The sequence below is a fragment of the Chlorocebus sabaeus genome, chromosome 20 (assembly GCF_047675955.1).
Source record: "Chlorocebus sabaeus isolate Y175 chromosome 20, mChlSab1.0.hap1, whole genome shotgun sequence".
Classification (NCBI taxonomy): domain Eukaryota; kingdom Metazoa; phylum Chordata; class Mammalia; order Primates; family Cercopithecidae; genus Chlorocebus; species Chlorocebus sabaeus.
The window spans coordinates 54,991,944-55,012,590 of record NC_132923.1 but is presented as its reverse complement, the minus strand read 5'-3'; the positions used below and the strand labels follow the sequence as shown (position 1 = coordinate 55,012,590).

Sequence of the window (20,647 nt, the reverse complement as noted above, 5' to 3'; positions counted from 1 at the left end):
GTGAAACCCCGTCTCTACTAAAAAATACAAAAATCTAGCCGGGCGAGGTGGCGGGCGCCTGTAGTCCCAGCTACTCGGGAGGCTGAGGCAGGAGAATGGCGTGAACCCGGGAGGCGGAGCTTGCAGTGAGCTGAGATCCGGCCACTGCACTCCAGCCTGGGCGACAGAGCGAAACTCCGCCTCAAAAAAAAAAAAAAAAAAAAAAAAAAAGAACTCAAAAGTTATCAGGAAAGTTTTGTTTTCTAAATTTTCTCTATGGTTTAGTGACAGCATCGAAGTGATGTAATGAGTTTGTTTTACTGAGTTATATATATATAACTTCAGTAAGGGAGAGAAGAATTCCCTCACTTCTGCACTTTATAGAACTCTGTAGTTGCAGGAGGTTAAGAATGACTGGAGAAAACTTTGTGTAAGAGTATTACTTCGAAGAAAATAATAGGAAACGAACATGTAGAAACTGTAAGATGTTCCTTTAACAGAAAAGTTTGTAATTTCCTTTCCCTCAGAGGCTAAATGAGGAGGCTGGATATATTTGGGAAATGCCTTCATTTTATGTGTATTATAAGGCTAATGTTTGCTGTGATTCCTCACACAAGCTCAGAAAGAAGTAAAACACTTGGACAGAACCCAGCAAATGACCTGGTCTCATGTGATCCTAGAAGCCGAGAAACACTAAGTCATACTCCTGAAGTTTTTGTACTCTCCAGTTTGGAGAACTGGATCCATAGGGGCTATGAAAACCTAGCAGTCAAGGAAATAAGTTTGATCTGGTGATTAGGAATGTGGCATTTCCAGAATCCCTTTGTATATGGCATTATTTTGCCATGTAGAAATTTTGGCAATTTGACTTGCCAAAAAGGCAGTCAACCTTTTTGGGCTTTGACTGTTTTCAGAATGTAAGATCCAGATATCCAGTGTATAGGAGCGGCTTCCAAAGTGGACATAGAATCAAAATATCTTTTATATTCAGGAGAGAGAGGGAGGAACGGAGAGAGAGAATTGTCATTTCTGCAATTTTTTGTGATGTAGAAAGACCATAGAGTAAATGATGGATTTGTTTGTTTTTCAGATATGAAGATCAATGATGCAGACTGCTGGTTTTGATGAAGCTGGGCATTTATAACTAGATTCATTAAGGAATACAAAGAAAATATTTAAAGAGATCAATAATGGTGTCTTCTGGTTGCAGAATGCGAAGTCTGTGGTTTATCATTGTAATCAGCTTCTTACCGAATACAGAAGGTAAGATCCAGTTTACATTTTGTTTTTTAAATCCAGAAGAACTTGAACTATATAATCTTCTTTATATGGAAGTGCCTAGAATATTCATTTATTATTTTAAAAATAGTCATTAAAATGATTTCCTGAATATTGAATTCTTTATTAGGTGGTCAAGTTCTTTTGATAACACAGATACGATATAGAAAGTGCTAGATATGTGAGTTTATATTTTACATACATTTATGAAATATAACCATTCTAAATAATCCCGAGGGAACTAAATAAAAGCTCTGTTTTGGTATACATTTTGCATTTATTCACTACATTTATTTTAGTAAAATGGAAAGTATTTTGTGGAAACTCTTTCATCTTTAGTTACATTTGCTTAAGTGTGGGCATAATTCTAAAATTCCTAAGTTAAAATTTGTAATCTTTTATGAAAAGTTACTTTTTAATACTAGTTCATCTTTTTATGTTTATATCTTTAGCTATATATATATGTGTGTATATGTATATGCTTTGTAATGTTAAATTTGCAGAAATATAATAATTATTTATTTGTACTTAAAAGTAGATGTGGACTTTTTCTTAAGCACTATTGCATTAAACATTTTTATAAATCTAGGAATAGTAATGAGTGTATTTTTCAAGACCTGATTTTTAAAGAAATTAATACACTTTTGAAGCCTAATGAAATAATTGGAACCATCATTTATTAACTACTATATAGATTTCTGGTATCCGTTGTTTTCTTAGTCTTAAATATTATTTCCATATGAAAATAACACACATGCAGGTGTTTTTTAGAGCAGGCTAGAAGTTAATATGGAGCTAAGATGTATAAATTTTATAGCTAGTTGATAGTGGCAGTTATTGGCATGAAATGTATTAATCTTGTAAAGTTTGTGAAGGGTATAAAATCTCTGAGAAATGCATATAAAATATAATGGATTAAAAAATTGCAATTAAATATTCTTGAAAAAATGTTTAAGAATTAAAAAATTGATTTTATATATACTTTTAAGTGATCTTACTTATACCTATTATTAAAATGATAGGTGGAGAAGGGACATACTGTCAACTAATAGAAGCGTATTATTCCATTGTCTCTGTAATAAGCTTCAAAATAACATTTTAATTTTGCTGAAAGAATTTTACTTGAATTGCTTGTTCCAGAGTTACATTTTATCATGTTCTCCTTGTCCCTCTAGTCCCCTACCTTCAGTATATTGATATAATGTAATATAATTTAAATAAATAACAAATTTAGAAATACTTAAAGTAAGAATTTCTGTATTCAGAAAGTAAATAGTGTTCACTTGGGTTTAAGTCACACTTGGAAGTTACAATCTTTGGGTTAATATTTTATTTTCAGATGACATTGCTCTTTGCTTTAGAACTGAAGATGCATTGTATCTAACATATGTAATCTCTCTGAATGAATAATACTATCATGATAAACAGTGAACAGGAATTGTGTTTAATAATATAAATTTCTGGCTTGGATTGTTGTGAAAATCTTGTATGTAGGCTGATGATTTTGCATCTCATTTTTGGCGGGAAAAAACCTAACCTGAATTCCTGCCGTTATGTTTGAATGCTTTTTATACATTTTAAAAAGATTCCAGGTGTGGACCAATGGCTCATTAGTCCACATAATGAAAAAATTTCTAATCAAGTTAGAGACCACTTTGCTTGCACAGTAGCTTAACTCAGTGGGGGGCTAGCAAACAGACTTTTTTCATGAGATACTGCAGCTTTATTTTCAGTGTCATCTGTCAGGTCAGGATTCATATCTGCTGTTAGGAGAAATTTCATTTTTGGCACATCAGGCCAGGGGGTATTGCTACTGAAGCACTTCCCTCCTACGGGTAAAAAGAACCTGGGACGAACCCATACTGCTAATTGTAAGAGTATACACAGTTAATACACACTGTTAGAACATTGATCCAGTATCGCATGGGTTTGTTTTAGAAAGAGAAAGTCTTACATGACATGATAGTCGTTTATTGCCAGAAAGCAGATAATGCTCTGTGAACATCTATAGAGAAAGCCAATCAACGTTAGGTAAGAAGGCATAGGAAGGCAGATAAATTTCTTTTAGGCCCTTACATGATTGTAACCTTTTAACATCTTACGGAGTTTAGTTCTTTTTGTACCAGTTTCTAGGTTCTTGCAGGTAAACTCAGTTAAGTTTTCCTGAGTGATTTCTTCCCTCTTTCCTCATTTATTGAGTGATTAAATTGAGCTGCATGCTTTGGATTCAGAAATACACAAGGAAAAATAATGCATTCGGCACGGTTCTTTTTTTGTTTGTTTTATTTTATTTTTTATTTTCCCATAAGTTATTGGGGCACAGGTAGTATTTGGTTACATGAGTAAATTCTTTAGTGGTGATTTTTGAGATCCTGGTGCACCCATCGCCCGAGCAGTATACACTGCACCATATATGTTGTCTTTTATTTCTCACCTCGCTCCCACTCTTCCCCCCAAGTCCCCAAAGTCCATTGTATCATTCTTATGCCTTTGTGTCCTCATAGCTTAGCTCCTACATATCAGTGAGAACATAGGATGTTTGGTTTTCCATTCCTGAGTTACTTCACTTAGAATAATAGTCTCCAGTCTGATCCAGCTGACTGCAAATGCTGTCAGTTCGTTCCTTTTTATGGCTGAGTAGTAGTCCATCACATATGTATACACACACACACACCACAGTTCCTTTATCCACTCGTTGATTGATGGGCATTTGGGTCAGTTCCATGATTTTGCAGTTGTGGTGCTGTAAATGTGTGAAGTTTTTACTCTTGAGAAGCTCATGGTCTTGTGCAGGGATTGAAACCTTAAATACCTGTTGGTGCCTTGAGGGCAGCGGACTTGAGGTCAGATAAGAAAGTGCTTGTCAGAGGACCTGTGATTACCATTCCAGTATTTAGCTTGGTTTTTCCAGTCTTCTGCCTTGCAGTAGAAATCAAACATTAGGATTTTTAAGTAATGGCAGCTAATTAAGATTTTGTTTAAAAAACAAGCATGTATGTCGTAGAATAGCCATGGGTTATGCATTTCTTTTTGGATCTTTTTTTTCCTCCTGTTACAGTTGTATTTTACCTTGGTACATGATTTTAAAGGCTTCACATAATTTTGGATTTGCTTTACATCTGTACATAGTGAGATATACATTTCCAAATTCATAAGGACTTACTCTGTGTTCAGGCAAACGTTATAAATGTCATATTTTGTGTACACATAAAAGGGCAGATCACTAAGCATTTTTAAAGTTTGAACATGGTAAAAGCTAATTATACAAAGGTTTAATTGTTAACATCTACCTATCTCTATCTTGAATCAAGTCTTATCCATTAAAATTTACCTGTTTCTGTAAAATAGGATTAATATTTTACATATTCTCTAAGCTTTTCCTACAACGTATTTTGGGGAAAGTTATATTTAGAATTTCCAAATAAAAATGATTTTATACAGACCAAACTTTCAAAATATTTTGTAAATTTTTCTTATAATTGATTTTATTTCTAGAGAACTAATCTCAGATTCTTTAAAAGTCAGTTTTGTTGAGAGACTGGTGTGCTTTGATTCTTTTGGCCAGTTTTTATAAGCATAGTACCCACTGTGGAATCACGTATCAGTAAGTAGAAAGTAAATTGAATTTTTGTGTCCTAGAGAATTAAATTATGCTGTATAATGGAGCCTTGGCAAGCATAAGTTAGACACATGAAGGCTTGCTCAAGTGACAAGTTACAAATAATAGTACTCCTTCAGCAAAATCAGTAATATGGATTTCAGGTTGAATTCTTTATGCAATGAATATGTAATTAGATTTTATTAGTCAAAGTTTTACTTAATTACCTGAAATTACCTTGTTGCTTATCCTTATTTCAAAGAAAAATGTTACGCCAGGTATAAATGTGAGAGATGCCACAAGTAGCTTTATGTATTTATTTTATATAAATCAAGAAAATATGGTAAACATAGTTGTAGAAATAGTTTCTTGCCAGTTTTTACTGTACTTTTAAGTTCTCTAAGTACATTTTATAATGACTTGAGTTAATGTTATCTCTCTAAAAATATGTGTCTATAGGGTCTTTTCACTATTTGGGTAGAAGAAAAAAAGGCAGATTTAGGGGTTAAATATGAAATAGTGAAAACTGTTCCTGGCATATAGATATTTCCTTCAGAATGGGCTGAATTTGGTGGAACGATTAGTAACTTTATTCTCCAAAGTTAAATGTAAGAAAGATTGATATAATTCAGACTACTGTATTCATTCCTCCTTTTTTCTTTCATTCTTTGATTTACACACGCATATAACAAAATCTGTGTATATATATATACACACATTCTTGTGTATATATGTGCGTGCACACACACACACACACACACACAACATGCAGTATGCTAGTTTCACAAGGGCAGGGATATTTTGTTGTTGTTCATTGATGTCTTCAAGTCCCCGAACAATGTCTGGCTTAGAGTAAGCACTCAATCCATAGCTGTCACATAAACAGAATAAATCTTTGAAGAGGTTCATAGTCTGTGTAATGAGGGAAAAGACAATGAGCAGTTGTAATAGGAGTGTGGTAAAGTGCCATAATAATGATATTCACAGAGGCATTGGGATGAGTGGTAGTTGGATGGTTGGATGTATGTCAGGAAATTCTTGTAGCTGGAAGTGTCATATGAAACAACAGAATCACCTGGAAGATCTGTGGTGGGGCCCAATCATTAGTTAGCGTTTCTGACAAATTGCAGGGTGATGCTGATGGTGTTGCTCAGCATCATACTATAAGAGCCACTGCATATTGTATGTGTGGGGGGGTGGTTGTGGTGAGGGTATGGGTGTATGGGTATAGACATGGTCCAACTTTTTCAAAAGTATTTTTGGAAAAAAATTATGAGTTGATTGATCATGATTCAGAAGTTAGTAACCAGTTGTTTCTTGGGAGCTAGTGGCTATTTCTTTGCAGATTGTTCTTTATTCCCCTGATTGGGCTTCTTGGGAATAATTTTAGTCTTCAGAAAAGGATTTTTTTTTCCCGCTTTTATTTATTTATTTTTTTTGAGATGGGAGTCTCGCTTTGTCTCCCACGCTGGAGTGCAATGGCGTGATCTCAGCTCACTGCAACCTCCACCTCCAGGGTTCAAGGGATTCTCCTACTTCAGCCTCCCAAGTAACTGGGATTACAGTCATCTGTCACCATATCCGGCTAACTTTTGTATTTTTAGTAGAGATGGGGTTTCACCATATTGGCCAGGCTGGTCTCTAACTCTTGACCTTGTGATCCACCCACCTTGGCCTTCCAAAAGACTGGGATTACAGGCATGAGCCACCGCACCCAGCCTTTTTTGCTCTTTTCAACAGTATACTCAGAAAAAAATTTTGAAAAATTTACACCAAATTGGAAAAAAACATATTTTTCCTCTTAGGAATAAATGCTCCATTTAGTAGAGCTCTTAAAACTCTTGTTTCAATTTATCTCTTTTCACTCTAATACCCTGGTTCTTTTCTTGTTGAGAATAACTACATGGCCAATGCTATGATAACACTGATTTGACTTACTGTGGAGACTTCAGATTTCCCAATCTAACAAAATTGACTACTTTTGTTCATTTCAGTATATCTGATTAGTTGACATCTAGGAGGTAAATCTTCAGCAAGGTACTTGGGGATTTGGCTGTAAACCTAATGGGAGTCACAACTCCCATTAAATTAATAGGAATTGTGTACCTGTGCTTGCTACATAGCAAATGTAACTATTTTTTAAATTCACAAATTATGTAAATTAACATCCATCTAAAACAATGAATTTTTAAACAATTACTATTATTATTATTATTATTTTTGAGACAGTGTCTTGCTCTGTTGCTCAGGATGGAGTGCAGTGGCACAATCTCAGCTCGCTGCAACCTCGGCCTCCTGGGTTCAGATGATTCTCCTGCCTCAGCCTCCCAACTAACTGGGACTACAGGCACCCACCACCACGCCTGGCTAATTTTTGTATTTTTAGTAAAGACGGGGTTTTGCCATATTGGTCAGGCTGGTCTTGAACTCCTGACCTTGTGATCCACCTGCCCTGGCCTCACAAAGTGCTGGAATTACAGGTGTGAACTACCACGCTCGGCCAAAAAAGTGATTTTATTTAAGAAAATACTTAACTGTATTGCTCTTACGACACTTTAGATATTATTTTGTTTCATAAGTATATTGTAATTTGATTGCAGCAGCTTTCTTCTCCAGAGGTAGCGATAATTCAGTTAATTGTACGATGTTATTTCTTCTCTTGGAAAAATCAAATTATTATAGTATTACTATCAGCATTCAAGATGAAGGTAAATATGTTCCAAATATGACTCAAAGTTGCCGAAAATAAAATTAAACTTAATCGGATACATCGGGATCTTTTCAAAAGTTAATTTGAATTATACTTTGATCATCTTATATACCAATATTTAGTGTCCGAATATGCCATGTTTCATAAATGAAGATAAAGTTCAAGTGCTTGACTGTCGATTTTTTTTCTTCCCACTTTTCCTCATGCTTTCTTCTTGATTCCATCTTCTTTTGCCTCTTTTTCATTTGTGGAAAAAGTTTGTTTATCCACAATTTGTGTTGATTCACCAATAGGTCTGTTGCTGGTGGAAAAAGTGTTGCAAATATGTATGTCATTCACAACAGTCACACTGCAGACCTCAAGAATGTTATATTATGTGACTGTTTAATTTCTGTAAACCTCTATTTTTCTGACAGAAAAGACCATATCAAATATTTAGTAAATAAATTTGTTTTTAAATAATAATTTGCTGAAAGTAAAGAGGTTATTAGCTCGTCCATATTAGAGTAAATTTTAGAAATACTGATTTTACATGCATATTAGGCATTTACAGTTATTGTTATACTTTGAAAGAATCTATAGTGTATTACAGGTAGTTTAATTAAAAGCACAGGAAGCATGTAAAGCACCTTAATTTTGTGGAACTGTAATTCTGTTAATTTCTCCTTACCCATTAATTTCAGCATTGATGAAGCTCTTCAAGTTTTGAGTTAATACACTTTTTAATTTTTTAATATACTATAGCTTGTGATATTAGAGAATAAGATAATACAAGTGATTGAACACATCTGAAGAACACATCTGAAGACTATTGTAGAACGTGCTGTGTCTCAAAAAACTGATTTATCTGCTTTATTACTAAGGGAGTGTCTTACTAAAACATATGCTTGGTACCCCATGGTACTCTTTATTTTCTTTTCCTCTCCTCTGCAAGACAAAGAGTGACATATGACAGCCGTACAGGCTACACATATTAGACATCAATGTGGATTAGTGAATATCTCATGGCATCTTTCAACCTTGTTCCTGAACTCCTTTTGTCAACTTGACAGAAGTGATTCCAGGAGAATACCTAGTCCCAGCCTTGGGATCTCTTGGCTAAAATGTAAAGCTGAGAAGGGAATACGTATCAGCACTTCAGGAAGCAGAAACAACATTTATAATCTCTTCTTATCAGCATGGGACTCTCCTGAGTTTGACTTTTATGTCTGCCGTAATTCTTGCTTTGAGGGCTTATTTTTCTTAAAAGTACTTTTTTCTTCTGATTTTGAATGTATACATCTTCATGAGAAAAGAGAAAATTAAAAAAATTAAGATAAAACTTTTAGAAGGTTCATAATTCTATGACTTTGTTATGCCACAGCACATTTCTTTTCTGTTTTTCCACCTGTACACATACTTCATATGGATAAAGCCAAATTATGTATAAATACAAAATTAGGTTATTCATCTACATACACTCTTATATTCATATTTTCACTTTTAATTACCAGAAACAGTATTACCGTGCCATTATATATTTAGATAATGAGTGTTAACAGCTGCATTATAATTCATTATTTAATTATACAAATTTAATACAAATTATTTAATCCTCCTTTTCTACTTGCCAGCCATTTGTACTTAAGTTTTTTCAAGTATAAGTAAAAATATGTATCTATATAATTATTTTTCTTTCACAACTGGTTATTTCCTGAGGCTAAAATTCTAGAATTCTGATAATTTGACTGGAGGTATAGACATCTTTCAAACTGGCTTTTTTGAAGGGTTAAGCCTGTGTTCACACATTGATGACCAGTATGTAAATCCATGTACTTTACCAGCAATGATTTTAAATTTTAAAAAGAATTAACACTTTGATTTGTAAAAAAGGGTATCTGATTATAAATTAAATTTGTAATTTGGGGGATACTTCTGAGGACAAAAACATTTTTTGTACATTTATTTATTGGTCAGTTGTCATTTTGATATGAACATTTTGTTCACTGTTTTTGCCAGCTTTTTGTATTGCTAATACTTTTCTTATTTTTTTAAAATTTATTGATACCCCCTTTTTTCATTTTTATTATGAAAACCTATTTGTTTGCCTTTTAGTTTAATTTACAGTGTTTAAATTTTTAATGAAAACTTCAAACAGAAGAGAGAAATTTGTAGTATAACACTAATCACAGATTTAACAATTGTCAGGATACTGTTACATTTGCATTATTGCACCCTTCTTTCTTCTTTCCTTTTTGTTATATAGCTATTTTCTTTTGTGAGATCTTCCATTATTTTTATGCTTAAAAATGTATATCTTGATCTCAATTAAATATTTATTCACTTGCATTTCCCTGTAGCTCTTAAATATTTTTTATTTAAATTTTTAATCCATCATGAATTAATGTTTTTATACGGTGAAATCTAAGGTATTTGATCAGTTAATTTAAAATGAAGTGAACTAATATTAAACCAACTAGTAAGAATTAAATTTTAACCAACAAAGTAGTTGAAGTTGGAACATAGCCAAATTAAAAATGGATGATAGATGGTAGTTGAAAAAACAAAAACAAAAGTAAAAAGAGTAGAAATAAACACTATTTATATCTATACAGATTGAATTATGAATGAAAATGTCACTGTTCTGATTTCAGTAATATATCAGTGGTCTTCTCTACTTAAATGATTTTTGTATCTCAAATGTATTTAATAAAATTTATTTTTAAGAGTTTTTATCTTGTCGTTAAACAGCCGAGAGAAGCAAAAACATGACTGTAGAGACAGATTAAAATATCCCACCATGACGATAAAGTTCTGCATTTTAGGAATTTTGGAGTTTCAAGAAACATAAAGAATTTCCTGGAAAAAAAAAGAGGGATTCATATGGAGCCTGGTTAAGTTTTGCACAGGGATTTAATCTAAAAAAGGGATCCAAGTAAAATTCTCATTTTGTTGCATATTTACAGGGTGTGTCTTACTATTCCTGTACCCATCTCTTTGTATCTAATTGTTGTGTGTTTGTGTGTGTGTATTAATCATTAATTAGTTCTCTTTTCCCTTACTGATTCATATTTTTCTCTTTATAGTACTAAAATCTAAGCCAGGTGGTAGTTATGCCTATGTTAAGTTCAGGCTTTGGTTAGAGGCAATATAGTAGGATAATACAAGTCAGATACTTCCTTATTTTAGTTACGCATTACAATAGAAAGCCTGTTGGATTTTAAGAGGCCACTTTTATATGGTAGAATGCTGTGATGAGGTGATGTTGACAGGCTTTTTAAAAAGTTGATAAGGAGACAGGTGTGTAGGTTAAGTTTATTTCCTTGTTTAAGGAAAGTTTTTTATTTTTATTTTATTTTATTTTACTTTTTTTTTACAGTTTTCTTGTTTGGTTGCTTTTGATAGATATGCTGAATATCTGAACATTTCTCCAAGTGGAAGGAAGGGAAATGGAACCCACTGCACTGGTAGGAAGGCTCATTTAGGGAAGGAAAGACTGTATATTAGTATCCAGAGAGAAGGAAGATTCAGGAAGAGATGTGTACAGCCGCAGAAGAAAGATGACAGAGGTCATGCTGTACTTTAAACATCTTCTTTATCTAGAACAGTGCCCCTCAAAACTTAATGTGCATATAAATCACTCAGAGATCTTGTTAAAATGTAGATTTTTGCTTCAGTAATCTGGGATGGACCTTCTGAGTCTGCATTTCTAATAAGCTCCCAGGTGATGTTGAGGTTGCTGCTCTGTGAGAGAACGTCTGTATTAGGGAGTTTTGGTTATTAAAATGTTTAGTCTAGAAAATGAGATTTTACATGACAGTGACTTCCGCTGTTAAAAATCGAGGTTTGTGTTAAACCCAAACAACCATAGTTGAAATATAGAAATGACATCACTTTCAGTTGTATAACTCATTTTATTAAAAAAGGAACTAAGCTACCTTGAAACTTTACTGAACATATTTATATTTTGTTGCACTTCTAGTCCTATTGTATATGCTTTCTATTGACCTTTTATCTGGTGAGTTGCTTTGAAAAATCCCTGAGCAACAGTGCAGCCTGACCCTTTCTCCCTAATATTTCCCTTTATTCCCTATTGATCTGTCCTACTTTCATTCTATCATACACAGAAACAGTGTTTTTAATAGCATTTTAATACAAATATTTTATTATTTACAGTAACACTATAAAGTCATGTAGTGCAAAGTGTATGTTTGTCTTATTTAGAAAAAGTTTATTTTTATTATACTAATTTTTCAAAGTCAACATATTTAAACAAGAAATAATTGTTGTTTTTGCCTAAGTATTAATTCCTTGATTTATTAGCACCATAAGAGTATAGGATGGAAGTACTTGATTGTTAATTGGTCATTAAAAATGGCTAAATATATTTTATCTGCCTAAACTTATCTAGTGATTTTTCTCCTTTTTGGTATTGTATATAATCAAAGATTTTCTTGTTAGTGTGCACAATCTCCTTTTCCCTTTTCTTTCAGAGGCAAAGATATAGGGTACTTATATGATTTGTTTTAATTTTACAATAATACCAATTATAAAGTAAATGTATTTCTTAATGAAGTTTATTAGATTCTTCACACGTTTAAACCTCTCAAAAGTAAGTTAGTAGCAAATTTTAAATATAGAGAGTTCTATATAGGCACCTGAGAGGTCGAAGTATTTTTATTTTGATTTCTTTGGTGTAATTAAAGAATTGTGGACTTTGAATCACAGCTTGGATACTAGCAGTGAGAATTTTTCATTTTACAGATGAAGAAATTAAGTCCTGAAGATTGTTTCTTTGTCAAGCTCTACTTAACTGCCAGTCCAGTTTTTTTGCTGTAGAACTTGACACTTAGCTTCAGATCGTTAGTATATTTTCCTATCTCAGGAGGCTGTTACTCAAGAATATTTAAAGTATACTTTATATTGCTTAACATTGCATTACTTAATGGTAATTATCAAAAGAGCTAATTTTTGACAAAGTTTTCTTAATGTTTACTACCATTTTAGATGAAAAACTATGTTAAGATTTACTTTGTTTTTCAGTGAAAATTATATATAGTATAGGAGGACCAATCATGCTAATACTCCAACTTTCAAATAATCTTCAAAAGTTTACAGCCATAAGCATACATTTTTAAAAAGCACAATTTATCTTTGAAGTTACCAACTGTTGCTGAGAATCATTAACTGTCAGAACACTGAACAAGAATTGTAACTCTTACTGTATTTAGTTATCAGTTCACACAGATTATCAGTCATCATTAAAGTATTTAAAAGGCATGCGCCTCCTGAGCCCCTCCTTCAGGTATGTGTTTTGGACATTATCTTTTCCCTTTTGTTTGCTTACAACAGGAAGCTCGTTTAATCCTTTGCTTTGTTTTAGAGTTAGGCAAATAGAAACCATCCCTGTTAGCTTTCAAAAGCTCTTACTTTTGTTGCATTAATGGCACTCACAGTAGATTGTGTGATCTTGCTTTATTTACCAGAAAGCTTGCCTTTGAGAGCTGTCACTCCATTCTTTCAACAGTGTTGTTAATTGACTGATAGCACTGATTGAGTGGAAAACCTTCAGTGACAAAAGACTGGATATAGGTGTGAGTCCATTTGAAAGGCTGGTGAATCTTTGTTTCTTAATCCCATTTCTATTTGCACTGAAATACTAAATACAGACTAGAAGAACAAAGTATATTTAAAAGCATTCAGAAATGTTAAGCAACAATAAAACCCCTTAACCGTTTAAATGACAGCAGCTGACTATTTGAATTAACTTTGTGTTTGGCTTAATTTGGGGCCCTAATTATTCCTAACTTACGTGAGTAGATTTCAATTATAGTATCCTGCAGGGATTTGTAGCTAAGGCAACTAAAAGAATCATTTTACATAAAGTACTTTTGTTCAACTGATTAGACGAGTTAAAACGTAATGATGTAAAATTGAAACCCTTCTGACAAGGTCCAAACAAATGTTTCTAGTAATTTTGTTCAAAAAAGATTAATCTAAGTTTGATTTTAAATAATATTTTGGTCTTTTAGGACAATTGACTTTCTTGTAATACTGATAAGTATATAAAATGCCTTAAGATTGCATGTTTTGGTAAAGGAGTAAGACTTTAAAGGGAGGACAGATTTGTCACAGTGGATGGACACTGTCCTAAGTAATATTTATTTGCTTTATAATCTTTGATACACAGTTTGACAGCTTTAAATACATAGATTTAGAAGAGAAATACATACAGATAACATGAATGACTAGTACCTGTTTAATTCTGTGTTTTGGAATACATTTCAATTGAACACAGATCAGAGGCTCCATTTATGAATTTGAAATGCTATATACCAAGAAGTACGAGGACACAATATGGTTGACATTGTGCTATAGTCAGTGGACAGACTGAGTGTTTGACTTGTCCTGCCGAAATACTCCTCCCCACTACAAACAACCACATTAATTTTAAATACCTTTACCAGAATGAAAGCTACTTTAAACTTAATTACTGGTGCTGGAGCACAATATTAAAAAAATCATTAGCCAGCATCCATCGATCATTTTGAGGCTTAACCATAACATTTCACTGGAGTCTTACCGCTGTCTAATATCAATCTACTGTAGTGAGTGAAGTTAACAGGCAGCAACTCTGTTCTACATCTTGTCTTACCACCGATTTAAGTTCTCTTCGTCATCTTCTTTCTCCCCCTCCTGCTCCTCTTTTACCCCTTCTTTCAGTTTTTGAATATCTACAACATGTGAGTCGTTGTCTTTTCACACTTGGTATTTTCATTATTTCCTTTAAGCTAGTCAATTCTATGACCTGTTTTTCATTAAGTGAAACAAAATCTAAAAGGTATGGTGTAAAGTTCACAGACCTCACCTTTTTGACTTCAAAGTGAGGTTTTCTTCCCATAGCACAAACCAGGCTGTATAACTGTTTCTTGAAAACAATGCCAGTAAATTCATTCTTTGACCTATTCAGTTCCTTTTTGTTCTGTAGTATACTTTTTGAAAGCTAGTAACCTTTAGGAGGCTTTTTCTAATCTAAACAGGAATCCTCTGAATTTGTATAGCAGCACAGTCCGATACAGTAAGCCACAAGTAGTTATTGAACACTGGAAATTGTGACTAATATGACTGAGAAAATACATTTTTATTGGTCAGAGCAATTTGGTAGGTACTACTTTCCTGTAAGGCTTTGTTGTTGTTGCTGTTGTTACCTCTTATACCTCTTTTATATGTTTTAGCTAATTCCTTGAAGTTATTTATTTATGTATTTTTCATAGTGCTTAGACATTCAAAACTATTTTAAATGATTGAGAAGCACATTCAAAGAGACTTAGTACCAAAGCTACATTTTAAATATGTACTTAATTTATGGGGCAGGGATTTCACTAATGATCACCCAAAACCAATATGGTTAGTTTACGAATATCGAAAACAAAGGAGTGTCCATGCATGCATAGTGTGTATCTTGCAGGAATTCAGTCCTTAGGATTAACAGCTAAGTATACTTTAAGCATATTTTAATACTTAATTGTAGCAAACCCTAGTTACTGCAGCCTCAATTCTTATTATGAGATTTTGATAGTTGTTTAAATTATTTGGATGGTAATAACCCACACTGAAATCAGCTAACGTTGGCTTCTCTTCCCTAAATATGGAACTTCCTTCTTAAAATCCTTTGATGAACCCAGCTAATATTGCCATTTGCTTTTTATGGTTTGGGAATATGTTTTAGAATATAAGTAATTATGAAGGCACCAGTTAAAAATGATGAGTAATGAATATCTCTAGTCATTTAGAAAATTCTCGTGATCTTGTCACGCAAATTCTTTAGTAACTAGAAAATCCTCTGTGATTTTAGCTTAAATATAAGGAGGACATTTTATCTTCATAATGGGTAATGGTGTATTTCATTATAATGATATTTTATATAGATTTATGCATCACACCTGAAAATATATTCTTTTTTGGTTCTTAATGACTTTTGGCTCTTTTTCTTAATTATTTTACTGTTAAAATGTTTATAGCTTGTCATGAACTGAAAGGGGGGATTGGTTTAGATATTATTTGAAGAGTAATGGTGCCCTTTTATTCTATTTCAAATGCTAAATACCACTAGATTTAATTTCTAGTTGGAATGGCCTTACTAATTTTTAACCAAATGAGGTTTTGGTTATTATTCAAATGTAGGCAATTTGGTTTAATCCCATTCTTAGTCCCATGGGAGCTGAGGTTTTGTTGTCTTCTGTTGTCATTAGGCCAGTCAAAATACTAAATATTTCACTTACATATCTTTTTTTTTCTTTGTTTGAGATGGAGTTTTGTTCTTGTCAGCCAGGCTGGAGTGCAATAGCCCGATCTCGGCTCACTGCAACCTCCGCCTCCCGATTCAAGCAGTTCTCCTGCCTCAGCCTCCCGAGTAGCTGGGATTACAGACGTCCAGCACCACACTTGGCTAATTTTTTTGTATTATTAGTAGAGACTGGGTTTCACCATGTTGGCCAGGCTGGTCTTAAACTCTTGACCTCAGACGATCTGCCCGCCTTGGCCTCCCAAAGTGCTGGGATTACAGGCATGAGCCACAACACATAGCTCACTTGCATAATCTTTTTACCTGCTATCAGTTATTGGTAACTTTACGTTTAATTGCCTAGTTAACCTGCTCTTTTTTCTACTACTTGCATTGTTTTCTATTTCAAATGAAAACTACAAGAACTCCGCAGTCTACGAATTTATAGTTGTAAATACAAGAAACAGTGATACGGCTTGTTTGGTCTTCCCAGCTCTCACTCACTAGCTAGATGTCATTGGAAAAGTTACTTAACCACCCTGAAGCATACCCTCTTCATCAGCGAGCATTAGTTAATGATATCCACCATGAAATTAACAGAGTAGGTATTTAGCAAATTTCTATTCCATATAGGCTTTAAAGTGATTTTGTACATAAAAATGTTTTGTTTAAAAATATTTTATTTCACTCAATATTCCTTAAGTATCTATTTTCCCATTCTGTATTTTGAAACAATGCCCTTTGATATTTTTTTCAGCATTTGTAGGAAATATGATCAAGTCACAGGTATGAGAACTGGAGTATTATATAGATTGGGCCATTCCAATTTATGTGACAGTCAAAAATTTGATGAGTTCCTTAACCAATGTGATTCTGTTATTCTGTCACGTTCAGGGATAGAAAGCTTAGTTATACTGGGAATCTGAGTCATGACTTCTGAAGAACTACTATTCATAGAATACTTGTTATATACAAGAAACTGTCATATGTAATATCACTCTCATAATTGGAATATTCTTTTCCCTTTAAATAATTTTTCATTATATTTAGAATAAAACCCAAATTCCTAAAAAAAAAAAAGTTTATAGCTTGTAATATATAAAAATTCATAGCTTTTTTGGGGAAATTGTCTTAAAATGCCACTTAAATTTGTGTGTGTGTGTGTGTGTGTGTGTGTGTGTATTCTGGCAGTCAGGATTTCTTATTTTCTATTTACATTTGCAAATGAATTTCTGACTTACCATTCTGTCTCTGTGTCAAATTTAGAAAAAGAAATAGCAAATTCTATATTTAGTAGAAATTGAGGTACATACACAGTACAACTATAGGTTTTTTATGTATTAATTTTGAAGAGGAAAGCATCTGACTTAAAATGACGAATTAAAAAATTATTATATTCTGTACAATGATGAACTATTCTAGCCTCAAGTACTTGGTAACTAAAACGTTTGCTCAGTAAACGTAAGAATTTTTCATTGACATGTTCGGCATGGATTTGAAGTTTCAGAAGTGCTAGTTTCTAATCCTAACATCTAATAGTTCATTACCACCTCATTTTAAAACAATAGTGGCATCTCTCAAATGAAAGCATTATTTTGTCAAACTTTATTCCTGAATGGTTTAAATTTATTTTAGAAAGTCAATCCACTTTAAAAATGAAAGTTTGGCACCAGTGAAAGTAAAATAATGTATTGCCGTTTGATAAGTCAAATAGAAGAGGAGTGTTGCTGCATCCTTAGAACAAATGATAAACCTTCCAGGTAACCGCCTGGTAAGAGAAAGATATAGCTTCTTTTGGGAAGAGATATTTATGAGTCTAATCTGATATGTATGTGGAAAACAAATTTTTAAAAAGCCGTATTCTGTAAGCATAGTTGCTATGTTTATCATTTAATAATGAAGAGAATAAGAAAATTCTCCCGTGATACAACATTGACTTAATTGTCCTTTTATAATACTTATTCAAAGTATAATCATTATGAAATGAAAATGTGAAAAGACTTGGAGGAAATGAACCTCCATGGATTTGATTAAAAATCGATTTTCCTTTTTATTTAGCATTTGCAAATGTATATCTGATGTGCCATGCTGTCTCTAGCTGTGTGTCTCGCTGGCTTGTTTCTGTTCTCATCCTCTCTGTCAAGTTAGAAAAAAAATTAGTAAATTCTGTGTTTATTAGAAATACATACTTTCATGGTTTTGACAGCTGAGAAGTACTGTACTATGCAAATAAAGATACGCCAACATAATGAACTTTTTAGCTTTATTAAATTATTTTTTAACTGTGCTTAAGAAAAATTTTATTGGTATTTAATCTGTTTGAAGATCTGATACTTTAAATTTAACCTATAAAAGTCAACATTTTTTTGGTATAGTAGAGAAAAGAACTAAACTGTCAGTTCATTCCAAGAGCGAAGAGGCAGATGCAGCTGGTCCAGAGGAGAGGGTCTAGTTGGTGCATAAAAAATACATGTCAGCATTTTGACACTCATTCTTTTGGGGTATCTGTTATCACTGAATAGGAAACTGTTTCAAATTGACAGATAGACAGAGTGTTGTGCTGAATGTGTAAATTGGAATTATCACATCTAGTAGTTCCCTTCACCAGGTGCTGGCTTGGAGCTTGGTTCTCCGCTAATGTCGAAAGAGTGCCAGGAATAGTTTTATTTGCTAATTATCCTTCATCTCTTCCAATGTCTAATTTTTTTAGTAAACAGCTTGCCCAGGTGTTTTTAGGAATAGCTAGCAGTACAGTGTAAGACTTCAGGTGCTTATGTGGCAAGAGGATGCCATGTGGAATAATGAAAACACCTATATCCATCTGTGTGAAAAAGATGATTGCTTTCACGGGTTTTGCCCCTAATGTCCTGAGAATGATACTTGTCAGTAGTTTGTTGTCCCAGAGATCCTGGTGAGGGCAAAAAAGTGGACGTTGGTGTTTTTAAGACAACTGGAACATTTTCTTAGGTTTTATCTTTGAATCTCTTTAAAAACTTTGTGATTTGCAACCTATGTGAGTAAACAGTGAAATTTTCAAAGACTGTAAAAAAAGCAAATCATGTATTAATAAAGAAATATTAAAGATGAGTTTTTTGTTTCTTCAAGCTTTGTGGTCTTACTGGAAAGATTTACTATAACATTATATAAGGTTAAGGTTTTTATTTTTCTGTCATTTTTTTCTAAGAAATTCTTTCATAATACTATGATGTTTGAGAAAATTTAGATTTTTATGCTTTATAAATTTATATCACAAGATGTTACTAAGTACTGCTGAAATTAAAGCAGTATTTAAGCAGTATGCTCAAATTGAAGCATTTGTAACTGTTACTTTTCTTGAAATTTAGTAAGTTGGATCACAGAATTATCTTTTAATTAATTCTGTCAATAATGTTTTCTTTTTTGTCATAAATATATTTTTAAAAGAGTTTGTGGCCTGCCTTTTGCCTGTTCTATGGGCAGTGAATTTTCTTAATAAATTTTCCAGTGTAGGTTGCTTTTTCTGTTGCTGTTTTCTAATGATCATTGCATTATGGCAAGATAAATGCTAAGTGCTCAAAATGAAGATTTTATGAAAATGTTTTATAGTTTTCCTTGGACTCTGAAAGTTGCCATGGCATTTCTACAGCCACTCACATTACAGTGATACTGCTGAACCACTGGATTTATCCTGTCAGCTTTGATTTAGGATTAGGCAGTGTAGTCATTTGTATTGACTTGGTCTCTGTTTTCTTTCACCAACATATCCCGTAGTGAAATTACATTTGTACGAGTATCTCATGGGAAAGCCTGAAAGTATAATATACTCAAAGGCAGTGAGTTTTGGTCTAACGTCCAGTGGTTCAAATTCTGACTCTTATCAGCTATGTGAACCTGTACGTAGGTTCTTACTTATCATAAAGTTGGGAAAATGCCTCTATTTTACAACTATTGATGCTTAGAAATGAAATGTTTAAACATTTATTCATCAGTGATTGTTGAACATTTGCCATGTGCTCAGACTATGCAGTGTGCTAAGTATGGGTATTGTCTATAAGGAACTTAACAATAATGGTGGTACCTTATGACACATAAAGGGGAACCCAGAGAGAGCTGCATAGGTGGCATACTCAGCTGAAACTCAAACAGCAGAGATATCTGAATGAGCCAGAGGTGACCAGCTGAGAAAAGTTCTGAACTCCAGGAGAGGGAGTAGAGTGTGCAAAAATATTGCCACTAAGAAATGTGGTGAATTGCTAATAGGTCAATGTGTGCGGAAGGTGAGGGGTGACAAAAGATAGCTCTGGATGAAGTTGGAGCCAGATCACTCATGTGGAAGAGTTAGAATTTGATCGTGTCAGTGAGAGATAATCGTTGAAAAATTTCAAAGGTGATTATAGATTTTTATTCTAAAAGTATTTCTTTAGGCTGGATGGGGTTGACCACTGAAAGCGGTGAGAATATTGAACACGTTCCTGTGGGACCAGGGAATTAACATAAACAAGTGAAGTAGACAGGATATAAAGAAATGATATAAAACTAGAAAGTGCATGCTTGTCTAAAGTAAGGAGAAGCCAGGCGCAGTGGCGCATGCCTGTCATCCCAGCACTTTGGGAGACTCAGGTGGGAGGATTACTTGAGACCAGGAGTTAAAGATCAGCCTAGGTAACATAGACAAGACTTTGTGTCTACAGAAAACTTAAAAAATTAGCCAGGCATAGTGGCATGCTCCCATGGTCCCAGTTACTCAGGAGGCTAATGTGGGAGGATCACTTGAGCCTAGTAGGTCAAGGCTGCAGTGAGCCGTGATAGTGCCATTGCACTTCAGCCTGGACCACAGAGC

General features: G+C 33.5%; 1 protein-coding gene across 27 annotated transcripts in view; it reads left to right on the top strand.

Moving 5' to 3' along the window:
* The window catches only part of ADGRL2 (adhesion G protein-coupled receptor L2), a 694,457-nt gene that overhangs the window by 533,578 nt on the left and 140,232 nt on the right, over positions 1 to 20,647 (top strand). For all 27 annotated transcript variants that reach the window (XM_073007173.1, XM_073007178.1, XM_073007179.1 and 24 more), the window contains one exon: positions 1,070 to 1,242. In XM_073007173.1, coding sequence (XP_072863274.1) covers positions 1,170 to 1,242 — 73 coding nt within the window. In that variant the 5' untranslated portion in view covers positions 1,070 to 1,169. The remainder of the gene's footprint in view (positions 1 to 1,069; positions 1,243 to 20,647) is intronic.